Here is a 17062-nt window from a genome sequence, read left to right as displayed (position 1 = left end):
AGGTGATCCTGGAGGCCCGTTAACACAGCTGCCACAACACTATGGGAAAGACAAACATCTTAATGTTTCAAAACTGCGAAGCTTGTTAGAGACAGCTTTAGATTTTTCTTCAAGTATTTGCCAATTTTTTAGCAGCAAATCAAGTAAAACACTTCAAGGCAGTGGTAAGATTTTAAGCAGCAGGTCTAGTAAAACATTTCAAGGTAGTGGTAATGTTTTTAGCAGCAGATCTAGTAAAACATTTCAAGGTAGTTGTTAGATTTTTAGCAGCAAATGAAGTAAAACACTTCAAAGCAGCTGTAAGGTTTTTAGCATGAGTTTCAAGTTCAACACTACAAGGCAGTTCTAATATTTTAGCAGCAGATGAAGTAAAACACTTCAAGGCAGTTGTAAGGTTTTTAGCAGCAGATGAAGTAAAACACTTCAAGGCAGTTGTAAGGTTTTTAGCAGCAGATGAAGTAAAACACTTCAAGGCAGTTCTGAGGTTTTTAGCAGCAGATGAAGTAAAACACTTCAAGGCAGTTGTAAGGTTTTTAGCAGCAGATCAAGTAAAACACTTCTTGTATGGAAGGCCGCTTGTTAACTCTGTAGCTGTAAACTTACGTAAACCTTTTCCCGTCTGTTCACTCACCTGGCCTTCTGCGACGCTTTGGCAGTGAATTATGTCTGCAAACATCACTGCGACAAGAACCAAAACTGCCAGCCACGACCGAAACGCCATGATAGCTCCCTCTTAGCAGGTGATTAAAAGTCTAACTTCTTTACTGACGGGCAATATATTCAAAGTGCAGGCGCAACAATATTCCTATTGCCATGCGACACTCTCTACTTAGATATGACCCTTACCCTTTGCTAATGCTTGTGGTAGATACATTAAACTCTTACCAGTAACGGTCGACGAATCAAGCACGCAACACACGTTAGAATGACAGTTTTTGCACGGAAGATTTACCATAAAAAACTCCATCCTTTGATTTCGAATTACACACAATATAAAATACAAAATATGTAACGCAGTTTTCATATAGTGCATAAAGGAAACTTGATACACTTAGTATGTTGGAAAGCTTGCATTCCAGATTGCCCTATCAGCAATTGTGGCTTTATCCGTCCACTAAAATTGACGACTGCCATAACTACCTAGTATGAAACATAACGACTAAGCAATAATCAATATCATGTACACGATTTTTCCAGAGCTGCGTTGCTCTGCTATTGGTACAATCATGTATGATACTGAGTACGGACAACTAGTTTTTAAAGTTTTTTGTATTAATCATATTGTATTTTTCCATGATCAGCTCAAAATTTTGGTTAGCAATGGATCGAGGACTGCCATCCTGTGTTATGTGCTCTTTTGTTTGGTCGATTCGTTGATGCGTTTCTACTGTGCTGCTATCCCCCAGTACCATTGATTTCCAGAGCCATATTTTCGTTACTTCATCAAAAACGTCTATTTTAGGCCCCAATTATTGTCATTATTACTGTTGATATCATAGTATATGTGTCACTGAATATCTAAAATCTCCCCAGTACGAGCTTATCAGTCGGTCAGAGCATTCTTATAACTTGTAGCTGCTTTTAAGCCTGGAATCCACTTTATTCTGGCTCCAGTCTAGTCTCCTGATCGCTTTCTGTATAGTCTTTCTAAGCGGTCAGAAGAGTGGATCGTAGCTAGAATGGGGTGGATTCCTGGAATTAGCCAGACAATGCTTTTCGTTTCACAACTCTACTGGGAACAGATATTCACTTAAGCTTGGAATCCACTCTATTCTAGCTCCAGGTCACTCTCCTGATCGCTTCCCGTAGAGTCTTTCTAAAGCCCCCGTCACAAATCAACAATTTAGCTCGGGGCAATTTAGTTCAATTTGTGACGGGGCAGATTTTCTGCGAAAAATACGGTCGACGCTCGGGCGAATTAGAATTTCGGCGAGCGTCAGGCGATCTACAAATTCGGCCGACGCTCGCATGAATTGTGACTCCGGCTTTAGCTATCAGAGGAGTGGATCGTAGCTAGAATGGGTGGATTCTTAAAATTAGCCAAACAAGGCGCTCTGTCCTAATACACGTCCATTTCTTCCACGATGATCCGTGAGTAGGAGTTCCAGCCGGTCAGGGCTTCCCCACTCCCGCGAGCGGTCTTGCATGGCCCCACGTTCAGGGCCACCGTCAGAGGACCGGCAGGCAGACCGTAGCACAGGCCGTCAACTAGAGAAAAGATAGGTAGACTTTATACTTGTTTGCTGACACTGCCCACTGCACGAAATGGCCTGGGAAACACAGGAGAAACGGGATCCGGAACCTCAGATCCGTTAGAATCTGGAAGGATATGGGGGCGCCGTATTGTACTAATACAACTCAAATTTACTTACATTAACCTAAATATGCAAGTGTTACCTTGATGTAGTATATCACTTGCAGATGCAAGTTAATTCAGGTAAATCTGAGCCGTTTTAAAGAAGTCACCAATTTGAAAATTACCACAATTTCCAAACGTTTACTGACGAAAGGAAAACTACAACCCTGTTAACCTCTCAAAACCCACTCATTACAAAAAAAGTAGGACACTTCGTCTTTCACTGCTTCAAAAACGGAGTCGATCCGCAAAAGCGTAGATTGTGTTCCATAGTAGTTCTATAGTAGAATAGTCATTTGTTCTACTTGTCAACATTGTTAGCTCGCACTATCTGTACAGTATACCCTTTCTATGCATCGCTTCGTGTTGCAATTAGCCTTTGGCCAAGAACTTGCGAATAGGACATTATCTTTCTATTTATCAATGTTTTTAAGTATTTTGATGCTTCTGTTTCTCTTCTTGTCTCGTAGATCAAAATCTAATGATAAGAATAAAACTATTATTTACTTGTGGATACACGATGGATGTCCTTTTCATCGTCGGTCTGTATGATGCCATCGATGGGATCGGGATCGCTGCACTCAGTCCCGTTTAGTGTGAAGAACCAGCGCTTACAGGTAGTGGAGGTGGTCTTAACCCCTATGTCACCGTTCCAAGTCAGACGGAGGGCAGATGTCGAGGAAAGCTTGATGAATGGGCACCACTGTATGTGGAATGATGATAAGTATTTCAATTAGCATTAAAAAAGCATGAATTGTTTAAACAAGTTATCACGAAATACCTCAACTTTTACAGATTCATGGATGAAAAAAAGGCACTTTCATCTTAAAATCACAGAATCCACAAATTATAGAAAAAGTGGGACTATCTTTTCGTCTTTCACTTAGCCTTACTTAGTAAAGTATGATTCCAAACCGATACGGTCTTAGAATTATCAGAGATTTGAAAAAGGACGGTGTCTTAGAATATGTGTGAGCTGAAAAAAGTATCAAAAAAAACATACTTAACTAGAAAGGCAACATTTGCGAGCAAATACAGCATGTTTAGCCATACTCCTCGAAAATACTTCCACTAAAAAAAATGGATCAGTCCAAAATTGAGTTTAAAAACAGTTAGTCTCTCCATACAGGAATGGAGTCTTCTATTAGCACCTCAACACAATATGGACCAGTCCAAAACCATATCCACTTAAACAATACACTTTTGCTAACAAATGGACTTTTTCATAATCACTCCAGCTCAAAATTGAAATGAATAATTAAAGAATCCTCCGCTTGTAAGAATGGGATATTCCGTGCCATTTCCATGTAAACTAGACCAGTCGAAAAATATCCGCTCAAAATTACACTCTTGTGCATAATCAACCCAGTTCGAAATTGAATTAAAAAAGATAAACCCCAGGGAAGAATGATGTTTTCCATAGTATAGATGATGTTATATATAAAGATTTGACAGGAGAAGAAGGAAATAACCAAAAACAGCATATTTCAGCGATAGTATAGGGGAAATATAAAAATGTGACACCCCTATGTTTGAATGCATGATTCCATAGTAAACATTTTGGGTTGAAAATAACAAAAGGAAAAAATTGTTTATTTCAAAAATCGTTTTGAAAGGCTTTATGCCAAACATTTGAATGAGGGCCTGTGTACATGACCAAGGCAGACACATGCCGAATTTCACATCATTTTGGTTTAATACATAGGAACTGGAGATGTGTATCTTTGTTTAAAAAAGAGTGAACAAAGCCATGTAATCACATGTCATACGCATTCCCATACCACATTTGGTATGAATACTAGCACACCTGCGCCAGAAATGCAAGATAACTTAATTAACTCAATTGACCAATGAGGCGGTCGCATTTTTAAATGCAGTGCTCCCATTGGCTGTCACTTCCAACACTCTATGTAGTATTGAAAGTGACAGAAATATTGTCAAAAAAGCAACAACAAAAAAATCGTTTTGAAGAGATGTATGCCAAAAATGGGGATGTAGTCCTTTAAATATATGTTCATGGCACATGTACAGCAAATTCTAGGTCATTCGGTTGAAATACCAGGGCGCAGGTGGCCAAGATATGCATCATTGGTCATAAAAACCTCAATAAAATCAATTTCAAGGTTAATATCGAAAAAACGAAAAAAAGACCCAGGGGTATTCGCCCATACTACCTTTGTACCAAATTTCAGGTCATTTGGTCAAAAAATGACAGAGATTAATCGTTTTGAAGATTTGACAAGAGGAGAAGAAGGAGGAGAAGAAACCTGAGGTATGGCTTAACATAATAAAAGTACTAAGAACAAAATTGGTAATATTGGCAAAAAGAATTTATAAAAGATAGGTACCAGAATCTTCCCGATTTTTACACCACTGTCCACGCTGCTCCAGGAGCATTGCATAACGTGCCTGGCGGCCACTGTACCCGGAGACCCCGTTTCCCCCTTACCGCCCCTTTCCCCGGCCGGCCCCTGTTCTCCACGGTCTCCCTTGGCACCGTCACGACCGGGATTGCCGTGGTTACCAGGGACGCCGTTGTTGCCAGGGATACCATTGTTGCCAGGTAGTCCTGGAGGTCCGGTGACGCAGGAGCCACAACACTATGGGGAACAGCAAACATTCATACTGTATGTTGCAAACATGCAACGTTCGTTAAAGGAAGATTTAGATTTTTCCATGTGGCTTTTGCCTACGGTTTAAACTACAAGACCATGGGGCCCTGTGACACACGTTCCATAACACTATGGGGGAACGACAATATTCATACTGTATGTAGCAAAGCTGAAACGTTTGTTAAAGGAAGATTTGGATTCCTCCTTTTTGCAATTGCCTACAGGTTAAACTACAGGTGAATGAAACATTAAGTAAAATATCATAATATACCCGTTTTTACACCTGGGTGGAGTGAGGAAAGTCGTGTAAAGTGCCTTTCCCAATTGCGCAAGGGCGCAACAACGGTGGGGTCAGTTGATTCTAACCCGGGACTACTAGGTTCTGGGCCGAAAACCCTTGCTAATACCCCACAGTTATATGCAAGACCGATTACTTAGGTCTAGGATCAGCCAACCTACCGCACCTGCCCCCACCCCCCTCCACTCCCCTCCTATGTAATCCACTCACCTGCTTGGTGTCTGTAGCACTCTGGCAGCGGCTCGTCTGTGTCAACATCACAACAACAAGAACCAAAACTACTAGCCACGAATGTAAAGCCATAACTCCCCTTTAGCAAGTTATCAGAAGCCAAACCTTTTGTGACAAAGCTTTGCTGGTTTGACTACTTGAGCGACGGACTTAAGGGCAGGTGCAACACTCTCCTTGTAATTGTTGCCATGCAATGATATATACTTATAGCCCTTGTCCTTTCCTAGTGTTTTATGATAGACACAGTAAATATTTTGCATCGGTAACAGTCAAATAGCCAAACAAGTAATCAATCAACTTGTACAATAAAAGCTTCCACACAGTAGAGTTAATGAAAAAGTTGAGCCTGTTGTATCACAATGACACCAAAGTAATAAAGTGATGCATAATTTTACTTAAGAGTTCAAAATGTATGCCTTACACGAGTGATGGAAACTTGGAAGAATCACTGTCCAACACTGTTGGTCTTGTACAAACACCAACAATCAAAGCGTGACATGTATTTCCGTGTAACATTCCCTCTGTTTACTTGTATATGTCGGATCACTTCGCCCGAATTCTAAATAAAAGAAAAACAAACACAAACAAAAAGCAGAATAAAAACCCAACGACCCTAACTTTTTAAAGGCCGTAATCAGAAACTCAGTATTTTTCCCTCGGCGCTTCCGTTCTAATGAATATCCATTTCTTCCACGATGATCCTTGAGTATCCTGAGTTCCACCCAGTGCAGGCGTATCCATTCCCCGTGGAACTTGCGCATGCGCCCACGTTCAGAGCCACCGTCACAGGACCGGCCCGTAGGTTGTAACACAGACCGTCAACTGGGAAATAGTTAGAAATGTTGGGCATGAGACATTGTTTTTCAGTTCAGTGAATATCTTAAGATATCTTTAAGCTCAATCACAGCTATTTTTATCACAGCCACTTATGTCATATCAGGTGCCTTCATCCAGCTGTAATGAACTCTGCTTGGTAATACCAAAGACCAAAACGACAATGCTATACAGCTTCCTCGACTCAATTCTTACCGGTCCGAGGCAAGATTCCAACCGGTCCGAGGCATGATTCCAACCAGTCCGAGGCATTTCCAACCGGTCCGCGATACATTTCCTTACGTGCTGCGGTGTAATTCCAACCACTCCGCGCCCGTGAGAATTTCCTGCCCTACGCGCTGCCCTGCGCTGCGTTCCTCGACAGAATTTCCTGCCCTACGCGCTGCCCTGCGCTGCGTTCCTCGACAGAATTTCCTGCCCTACGCGCTGCCCTGCGCTGCGTTCCTCGACAGAATTTCCTGCCCTACGCGCTGCCCTGCGCTGTGTTCCTCGACAGAATTTCCTTTCGCGCTACGGCAGAATTCTCAATCTCCAAGCAGATCTATAGGTTGCATCAAGGCCGTATCAAACTGGCAGAGGAAGTACGTTTTGATTGCTGTACAATCTCCATCTTCCAGTTGGATACGGTCTTTGCAATCCATTGGGTCTGGTTGGAGACTAAGAATTCTAACCGTACCACGGCCACGGCGCAGCCCCCTGTCCCCCACGCTCATACAGTGGACGGTCCCAGATGGGGCAAGGGTCACTCGTGTTGTGAATGTGAACAACCAGTCAGGTCGTGTCGATGTTGAAAACTTTTTCAGTGCTTCGTTCTGACTATCACCATCTCTAAAAACACGTGCGTGCAAACTAAAAGGAATCCCTGAATGTCAATATCAACTACAATCGACGGACAATGGGCGTTTAAATAGATATTCCTTTTTGCCCCTCCCGTGTCACTGTAGATCGAGCCGGAAAGGACGATATAGTGGACGTTGACCCCTCTAGAAATCTGCCTGTCGTTGACTCAACAATGCTACCACCACACACACACACTTTCACCACAAAACAATGTTGTGTAATATGTACATTAAATATTGGCCATAAAATTCATTGACAGAAACATACGGCCGATAATACAAAAGATATTCTTGTTCAGTCACGGGAAAATCCTGTTATAGCCCCAGCCATGAATAAAATCGTATGTTTATGGAAATGCTATCATGTCCAAACGGGATTATGGGACCAATCTGTTACTAGAATAGTCTGTGTTGTCCATGTATGAACTTTCATCAAATAACTCGATCATGCGATATGCTGAAAGGACTAAAAAAAACGTGGCCAACTTTACCTTTGCCACCGTAGGATAGTCCTGCGAGACAGGTCCGTTTATTTCAGGTTAAGAATCTGAAATAACACAGAAACAAAAAAGCAAGCTATAGTATAACGTTATATAAAAGGAGAGCTAGCTGAAGAAGAGAATGATGCCCCCGTACCGATCCCGTCAAGTACACCGCCTACTCATGATACATATACTGTAGTCTGTAGCACTGACAGTGTCAGGTTTGAGGTCTCTTGAACTTTAATATCATAATGAAACAGAACCAAGCCGGTTTTAATTTATTGCTGTCACGGTTGTTGCAACAGCAAATGCCTATGACACACGGCGACGTCGACCCATCACGTAACACCATGGTAGCGTACCATGAAACGCGTAATCGTAATGTTACCGTTATGAAAAAGGTCCCCCATACTTGTAGCGAAGGACATTATCCTTGAAAGTTTATATTTTCGCAGTTCACATTCAACACGAGTGACCCTTGACCCATCTGGGACCGTCCACTGTATGGACGTGGGGGACAGGGGGCTGTGCCGTGGCCGTGGTACGGTTAGAATTCTTAGTCTCCAACCAGACCCAATGGATTGCAAAGACCGACTATCCAACTGGAAGATGGAGCTTGTACAGCAATCAAAACGTACTTCCTCTGCCAGTTTGATACGGTCTTGATGCAACCTATAGATCTGCTTGGAGATTAAGAATTCTGCCGTAGCGCGAAAGGAAATTCTGTCGAGGAACACAGCGCAGGGCAGCGCGTAGGGCAGGAAATTCTGTCGAGGAACGCAGCGCAGGGCAGCGCGTAGGGCAGGAAATTCTGTCGAGGAGCGCAGCGCAGGGCAGCGCGTAGGGCAGGAAATTCTCACGGGCGCGGAGTGGTTGAAATTACACCGCAGCACGTAAGGAAATGTATCGCGGACCGGTTGGAAATGCCTCGGACTGGTTGGAATCATGCCTCGGACCGGTTGGAATCTTGCCTGGTAAGAATTGAGTCGTGGAAGCTGTATAGCATTGTCGTTTTGGTCTTTGGTACTGCTACTCTTTTTATTTTTTTATAAATAAAGCAAAAATGCTGTGATTTTTCTGCTACTTTTTTGTCAGGTATGTCTAATGGACATAGAAGAAAGAAATTACTTGTGGATACACGATGGATATCCGTTGCTTTTACGATGCCTTCAATGGGAGCGGGATCGCTGCACTCGTCTCCGTTCAGTGTGAAGAACCAGCGCTTACATGTATAGGCGGATTTAACCCCTATGTCGCCGTTCCAAGTCAAACGGAGAGCAGATGCCGAAGAAATCTTGTTAAATGGACACCGCTGTGTGTAAAATAATGAGAAGTTTATTAATTTTTAAAGCTCAACTGTGTGCGCGTGGTCAACAGCTAAAATGCGTTGCAACACCCAAAAAGTGTCCCTATTTTTTGGCTTTCTGTACTGTAGCCTTTATCAGGTTATGATGACTGATATTTACGGTCACGTGATCTTACGTATTACAAAGTACAGGACTGGTGAAAGGTAAAGGGAAAACAGTTCGAAAAAGATGAATACCAAAATCCTCCCACGTTGCACAACGCTGTCCAGGCTGTTCCAAGAGCATTGTATCATGTTCCTCGTTGCCACCGTACCGAGAGACCCCGTCTCCCCCTTTCCACCCCTTTCTCCGGCCAGCCCCTGTTCTCCATGGTCTCCCTTGGCACCGTCACGACCCGGATTGCCGTGGTTGCCAGGGACGCCGTTGTTGCCAGGGATACCATTGTTGCCAGGTAATCCTGGAGGTCCGGGGACGCAGGTGCCACAACACTATATATAGAGAACAGCAAACATTCATACTGTATGCAGTAAAGCAACAACGTTACTTTGTGTAAGGAATGTTCTTTAAAGTTTTGCCTAGATTTTAGACGACAGATCGATGAAACACTAAATTTAGTAAAACATCTTCAGCACAGTTATCTTATTTTATTTTATTTTACTTTATGTTGTTTTGTTTGGTTTTATTCTGTTTTATCAGGATTACAACAGTACAACACACGTGGGACATAGGCAGATATTGCTGGTGTCACGAGCAACACACGATATACATGTACGTGACCCATACATGATATACCCATTTTGACACCTGGGTGGAGTGATGAAAGGGCACAACATCGGTGGCGTCAGGGGATTCTAACCCGGGACCGCTGGGTTCCGGACCGAAAACCTTGCCGTTAGGCCACACAACCCCACAGTTATATGTTAAACCGATTATCTAGGTCTACGGTCAGCAAACCTACCGCATTTGTAACACACACCCCTCCCCTCTTTTCTGGCATTTTACACTCACCTGCCCAGTGTTTGTAGGGCTCTGGCAGCGGTTTGTCTGTGTCAAGATCACAACAACAACAACCAAAACAACTAGCCACGAATGTAAAGCCATATCTCCTTCTCAGCAAGTTATAAGACGCCAAACTTTTAGTGACAAAGCTTCGCTGGTTTGACTACTTGAGCGACGAACTAAAGTGCATGTGCAACACTCTCCTTGTAAGTGTTGCCATACGATGATATATATGGTATTACATATTATCAAGCAAGAAATCAATCAACTGGGACAGTAAAACTTTCCGCACCAAAGATTTTATCAAATAAGCAATTACTGGTACAAAGAAAGTTTCCACACCAAGGTTCTATCAAGCGAGCAATCGTATATGCTAGCCAGAGAAGGTCCAGGAGCTTATCTGGCTGACTGGACCTTCTCGGGCTAGCATATACGATTTTAGAGCCCCGTGTAGATCTGCTTGGAGATTAGATATATATTTATGGCCCTTATCCTTCTATAGTGTTTTATGATGGACACAGTAAATATTTTGTAGCGTTAGAAACTAATCAATCAAGCAAGCAAGCAATCAATCAACTGGTACGATGAAAGTTGTATTTAAAGATCAACCTAAAGGTGTGTATTTGGAATAAAATTGCGTTGAGAGTTTCTTGTAGTTTGTCATGATGTAAGTACACAAAAATTTATTTGATGATCACAAATTCAAAAGAAAGTATTCCACACGTATGCTACATTTTATAATTCTGTTAGAAAGCTACTTAGTTGGTAACTGACCTATTCACTGCAATCTATTAAACACAGTTGCTCTTGATTGAAAAGCCTTCATGGTGGTCTGTTGCTAGAGTTTGCTTTCCCGTTGCTACGCGCGTTCAGCAAAATATCGGGTTTCACGAGGCAACATTTTGGCTAACGGTAAAACATTTGGAAGTAAACAAAGTAATGGGGGCTGGAAAATCTTTTCAAAATAAAACGAATTCAGCGAGATTACAAACTTTGACTGTTGTTAATTTCCAAAAATGGCTCATTTGTTTAAATTTTGGTCCCAAAGACAATTATTTTAGGTTTAAAAGGGGGGGATCGCAAAGGACCGGCTTTAGATGTCAATTAAAATTTCTAATTTTTATATTTTTCTTCGACTAGGTAGCTTCGTTACATGTTTAACGTACTCAACAAAGTGACAGCATAGATGTGCTCTCAAGAAACCAGGTAATATTTGTGAAAAATTCCCCTGACGCGGGGAATGAGGCCCGACCGCGCAGGTTTACAGTAAAAACATTCAATAGCAACCAGTTACCCCAAATCGAACGCGCGATCGAATCGAATTACGTCAATTCAAACATCGTCTAACAGCGTTCGAATTCGGCTGGACATACGAGTTTTAAAGCATGAATTTGACCACCGGGGTAAGTGTCGAAAACGGGGCAACCAGATAGCTTTCAAATGTCTATCCCAAAATTACCTTGGGATCATCAAACGTACCAGGAGCGTACTCAGCATTTCAACGTCTCCGTCGTACACTTCGTACAACTCTTCGGCAACCTGTGGGTCGTCCGTGATGTCCTAGAAGGTTTCTGCGGGGGCCAAGTTGAGGTGACGCCGAAGCTCGTTGTAGCGCGGCACGCCGCGTTCCCGATCCCTTAGCACGTCGACTGTTGTCATGTCCACAAACTCTGCGTTTTGCGTTTCGGGAAGCTGCAGGTCCCGGATGGTATTCGGGAAGTTGTGGAGAACAAGAGCGCCCGGGTTCTCCACACCGAATGTGTAGAAGAGGTTTTCCATGCCCTGTTTCTCAACAACATCGAAAGCATCACTGAAGAGTGTATCCTTCAATCGGTAAATCTTCCCACTGCGTTGTTTGGTGTTCATGTCTTGCAAGTGGATGATGTCTAGTAGCTACAAGCTGAGGGGGTAAAGCCTACCATCTAGGATCACTTTTAAATCAGTTTTTTTATTGTCTCGAACAGAAAGCAGGACTAGAAACACTGATAGTGCGCTACTATTTCTTTATTTCCAAACTAGTTGGAGTAACGTTGATGAAAGGTCAAGTCAAGTCAAGTCAAGTCAAAGCCTTTATTTTACTTCGAATGCTTGTTCGGCCATAATATGGCCGCTTTTCGACAAGGTCGAAGTGAAACGGAGGGGCAGGAGTCACGGTAGGTAGTAAGATACGCCAAAAATAATTACTCAAGTAACTGGATAAAATTTTGAAAATTTGTCATTGTTATTTATTTTCTTCAAAATTCTATCCAGTTGCTTGAGTAATTATTTTTGGCGTAAGTTGGAGTTGACTAACACGCAGACATCCAAGAAGATTGAACATGTAAGATGTAGATCAAATTTGCGCCGGAAACGTGGTAGATATAAAATCATCAAAAACTTTGTCATAATTCTAACATCAATACATTTTGCTAAACCCAAATGCCACAAAGTGAAGAAATAATTTTAATATAAACGTCTTTAATATTTAGTCCAAGGACACAAATGAAGTAACACATTTTAACACTCTCCATACAATTTGACCGATGAAAGAGGTTTGTAAAAGTGGCAGACCCACACTTGGAAAGTACATGCAGCAGGTTTTGTTTATGTCAGCATATTATTTTCAATGCTAACATCCTCGCAAATAGTTACTAGTTTTTTTAGAGCTTTCAGACTAGGACATAACAAACACATGTCATAGGCTTAAAGGTGCCTTAAGCAATATTATGGCATTGAAACCCGTTGTTCTAATGATTTCTGTCAATAGAAAATGTAACAACACTATCCCATTGCATCTACCATTATGGAGGAAAGATACGATGTCGTTGTGCGGTGGGAACTCATTCAAATCTGAGCGCTTGGAGGCCAGTTATTATTCTAAATCTTCCGAACATGCGCCATTCTGTCCGATGAGTCCCGAAAATTAATGACATTGGGCATTGCTCAATGGCCGGGAGTTACCGAACATCGTCGATAGAAAACGGTTAAGGGTGGATTCTGGGCTGGTTAGTGGGTGGTACCAAGAAATAAAATACTCCTTTTGTGGCTTGTTTTTGCACTCTTTTTTAACGCCCAAAGTATTAAATGATGAAGCAAATATTGGGAAGTAAATGTCGATTTCATATAGTTGCCTTATCCAAAATGCTTCTAGTTTCAATACCCCTGAAATCGCTTAGGACACCTTTGAAACAGATAGTTCACAAGAGAGCCACCTACATAGGAACCTACGTCAGTATTGTAACGTCTGGAACTTAAGTCATCAATATGTACATTAAGCGGTAGTGGGGATAACAGCCTCACCCTATTTGATACATAGTTATGTATTTTACTTGACGTTTATCAATGACAGGACAGCAGTAGAATTTAAACATGGAACTTGCAACCCCCCCCCCCCCTCCCCTCACTATGCACTGAACTCCAATGCTGATTTCTGCATATTTGTGGAGATGGGGGCATAACTTATTGATACCTTGGTTAATGGATTTGTCGATTCAATTCTATTCCATCAAAAATGTCTTGGTTATATAAACTTTTAAGTTAAAAGGACCTGTCAAAGATATTTAGCCAGGTCCTAAATAGCGGTCCCGGGTTTAAATCCCCTGACGCCACCGATGTTGTGACCTTGGGAAATGCACTTTGCACGGCTTTCCTCACTCCACCCAGGTGTGAAAATAGGTCTATTGTTCTCTGTATGTGACACTGTTAAAATAAGTTATGAAAGACTTGATTGCAGTGTCACGTCGTCCTTGTCTGTCGAAAAGCGCAGTAAACAAACATTAGTTTTGTGCTTAACCATTATTCTCATAGATCAAACAAGAAGCCAAAGACTCATTGTGACTCTTGTAGATGGATTGAGATGCAGTAGTTTCTACCTTCTCGTCATAATTTTCATAAATAATCTTAGAGGTCGGAGATTCTGGTTTCTTATTGTCATCATAGGTGGACTGAGATGCTGCATTCTCAACTTCATTGCTATAGATAACCTGAGCAGAAACATGTAACAATGCCATGTGCTTATCAGTACTCTCATAGCTGACAGGAGAAGGACCTTGTATTGATTTCTTCTCATTGTTTTTCTTATGATCATGATGAGAAATAGGAGGTACATCTTTCTCACCGCCATCATCATTAATAAAATGAGAGGCTGTAGCTACTACGTCGTCTTTAGGTATAGAGCTGTGCTGACCAGCCTCAAAACCGGTACCAACCTCATCCTTTCCATACACAATGTTTTCTAGCTCATGGACTATAATTGGCTTTTGGGCCGACTCAGCTTTTGGTGCACACTCCGACTCAGTTTTTAGATCAACAGTTTCTCTAGGAGGACCTCTCTGGTCTTCAGAACTATCAATGTCAATGGTAGCCTTTGTCATACAGGTAGTAAGGACTACGAGAGATTCTGGGTCCTCATATTCATGTTCAGGTATAATGACTTGTTCGTTTGGACCTGCAGTACTCTGGGTTATCTGCGGTTTCAATGATCTACCCTGACCACCTTGGCCGTTGATGTAACTGTTTGTCATGTCGTCTGTTTCGGAAGGATCGATTGTTGGTGCTGACATTACAGGACCGGGGGCCTTTTTTGTTATTCGCTTCCACCAAAGTGCAATACAAAGGCTAGAAATCAAAAGAACTCCTAGAAATGTGCCGAGACCAATAGCAAATGGCAGGGGAAAATTTGTCGGATAGCCTTCTGAATTGTCATGTGGAGCTGATGTTGACACTACAGGCGAAGTATTGACAGGGGGCAAAACAGATCCGGCGGTTTGGACATTAATAATAACAAACACTGTGGCTGACGCCGAGCCGACAGGGTTTGACGCAATACAGATGTACAGACCAGCATCTGCTGTAGTGACATACGTTATAGCGATTGTACCATTCACTCCCACAGTCACCCTCCCACTTGACTCAGCAGTTGCATTCAGTCCAGATGGGAGAGTGACAATGATATTTGGAGGAGGTACACCTGAAGCTTCGCAGGCCAAATGTAGAGTCTCCCCCTGCTCTAGTGTGGTATCGCTTGTCTTAAACCTCACAATCGTTGGGGATTTGAACATCATGCCATCAGACTGTGCGGCAGATGTTAAAGCTGTAGCTTCAGATGCAGAAATATGCATAGTGCCAATGGATACGCCTGGCATTACCGATGTTGGGGTTTCTACCTCAACAAACAGTGTTGTCGAAGTGGAACCTCTTGGATTTACTCCAATACAGATGTACAAACCAGCATCTGCTGCAGTAACATTCGTAATGATGATGGTATCATTCTCCCCCATTGTCACCCTCCCACTTGACTCAGAAGTTGCATTTAGTCCAGATGGGAGGGTGATCGTGATGTCTGGTTTAGGTATACCTGAAGCTACACAAACCAAATGGAGAGTATCCCCTTGCACCAGTGTGCCGACATTCTTGTTTTCAAAACCCACAATCTTTGGTTTTTCACAGATTAGATCTTCTGGGTTTATATAATCTAGCGATTGCGATCGGAAGTCGCTCGGTTCTTGACAAATAATTTTGTGAATGAATACCTGCGGCGCAGGGAAGGGAGGCTGTGACGCAGTTATCGTTTTTCTTGCAGCTGCCATTCTACAGTCACATTGAAAGGGATTTCCCCACAGTACTAACGGTCCAAGCTTTGGCAAATTGGAGAATGCATCAGGTTCAATGCTAGTTAGGCGATTTTGCCCGAGTTCTATGGTATTGAGCAAGGGTAGATTTGAAAATACCCCAGGCTGAATGCTAGGTATACGATTAGAGGTCAACGCCAAACCGATGAGCTGAGGTAAATTTGAGAATGTGTCAGGCTTAATGTCAGTTATTTGGTTATTTTGAAGCCAAAGAAGCATGAGCTTTGGCAATTCTGAGAATGTAGCGGTGTCAATGTTAGTGATATGGTTGTCGTTTAAAAGTAGAATTTGGAGCTGTAAGAGGCCTGAAAATGTACCAGGCTGGATGTAAGTTATCTCGTTAGATGTCACGTACAATGTTTCGAGCTCGGTTAGATTTGAGAATGCATGCTGGTTAACAATAGAAATCTGATCTTCAGCTAGACTTAGCAATTTTAACTTCGTGTACTTGGAGACGTCAGACTGACTCAAGTTTGTGATGGAATTCTTATTGAAGTTAAGCTGGGTGATGGTTGTAGGCAGGTCCTGAGGAACGCTGTTGAGGCCTCTGCTGCTGCAGTCACAGTCTGATGAACAACTGCTGCTGCAGGCTGCAGTCGGTCCAGCTTCCTTCAAAACGATGAGTAGAAGAACTAGTAGTGTCTTCAGCTTCCTGTCCATTTTCTATATCTAACAAAAGGATTAACACTGTCATCAAACTATAAATATAGCTTCCGGCCTTATGAATAAGTAGAACCACTTTCCCCATGATACATTGTAAAGCCAATGTTTTTAGAATACTAAAGCAAATGTAGGTGATAACCTCCATTAACATTAATCCGTCTACTTCTTCGTGAGTTGTCCTTTTTCAAAGTCTGAAAATATCCTGCTCCTGTAGTTAAAAGCCGCTAGGTTGCTTAAACCGACACCGTTTATTCTTTATCTATTACTCAAAAATCATGACGTTAATGTGTTGTTTAGAACACGAGGTATCAAAACAGGAAGTTCCGCTGCAGTACCGTAGCAAGCCGCTACGGGACCCAAAATATCATTCCAAGGTCTTATCAAAACCTACCCACATACGAAATATCAAGACAATTTATCCAGGCCTTCATCACAGCACACAAACACGCCCACATACACACATACACAAACTCTACCGAAAATATAGCCTTCTTGGCGAAGGTAATAATCAGTTGTCATCCTTTAGTGGATATCTTATGCCGAGCTAATGTAAGACGTGGCTTTGTGACTCTTTTCCTTTAATATTGAATTATTTATATTTGATGTGTAACATTTTGTCTAATTTCTGATCTACTCCCTCACATCACAATTTGTTAATTATGTTTAGTTTTGATCATATAAGTATACCTTATTATGTTCAAAACATAAAAATTCTATTTTTTATTTCCTCGTATCTGTTCATTTATTAGAATTTATGGTATAAGTTCAATTTATTTTCTATCGTTAATTTTGCTTGGTTTTGGGTTATGTACAACTTATGATATTCCTATTG

General features: G+C 42.0%; 2 protein-coding genes across 2 annotated transcripts; both read right to left on the bottom strand.

Moving 5' to 3' along the window:
- Positions 1-947: 947 nt before the first annotated feature.
- LOC136420850 (collagen triple helix repeat-containing protein 1-like) lies at positions 948-6159 on the bottom strand. The gene is made up of 4 exons (XM_066407964.1): positions 5477-6159; positions 4705-4956; positions 2864-3059; positions 948-2208 (listed from the first exon to the last, which is right to left on the bottom strand). Exons 1-4 carry the CDS (start codon positions 5567-5569, stop codon positions 2060-2062), a joined length of 690 nt encoding a protein of 229 aa, XP_066264061.1. The 5' UTR covers positions 5570-6159; the 3' UTR covers positions 948-2059.
- Positions 6160-6167: 8 nt separating this feature from the next.
- LOC136421126 (collagen triple helix repeat-containing protein 1-like) lies at positions 6168-9401 on the bottom strand. The gene is made up of 3 exons (XM_066408278.1): positions 9273-9401; positions 8781-8964; positions 6168-6319 (listed from the first exon to the last, which is right to left on the bottom strand). The coding sequence occupies exons 1-3, from the start codon at positions 9399-9401 to the stop codon at positions 6168-6170; spliced, it is 465 nt and encodes a 154-aa protein (XP_066264375.1).
- Between the last annotated feature and the right edge of the window lie 7661 nt (positions 9402-17062).

This window comes from Branchiostoma lanceolatum, chromosome 15 (genome assembly GCF_035083965.1).
Source record: "Branchiostoma lanceolatum isolate klBraLanc5 chromosome 15, klBraLanc5.hap2, whole genome shotgun sequence".
Lineage (NCBI taxonomy): Eukaryota > Metazoa > Chordata > Leptocardii > Amphioxiformes > Branchiostomatidae > Branchiostoma > Branchiostoma lanceolatum.
The sequence above is the reverse complement of the archived record's forward strand: the minus strand, read 5'-3'. Positions and strand labels throughout refer to the sequence as shown.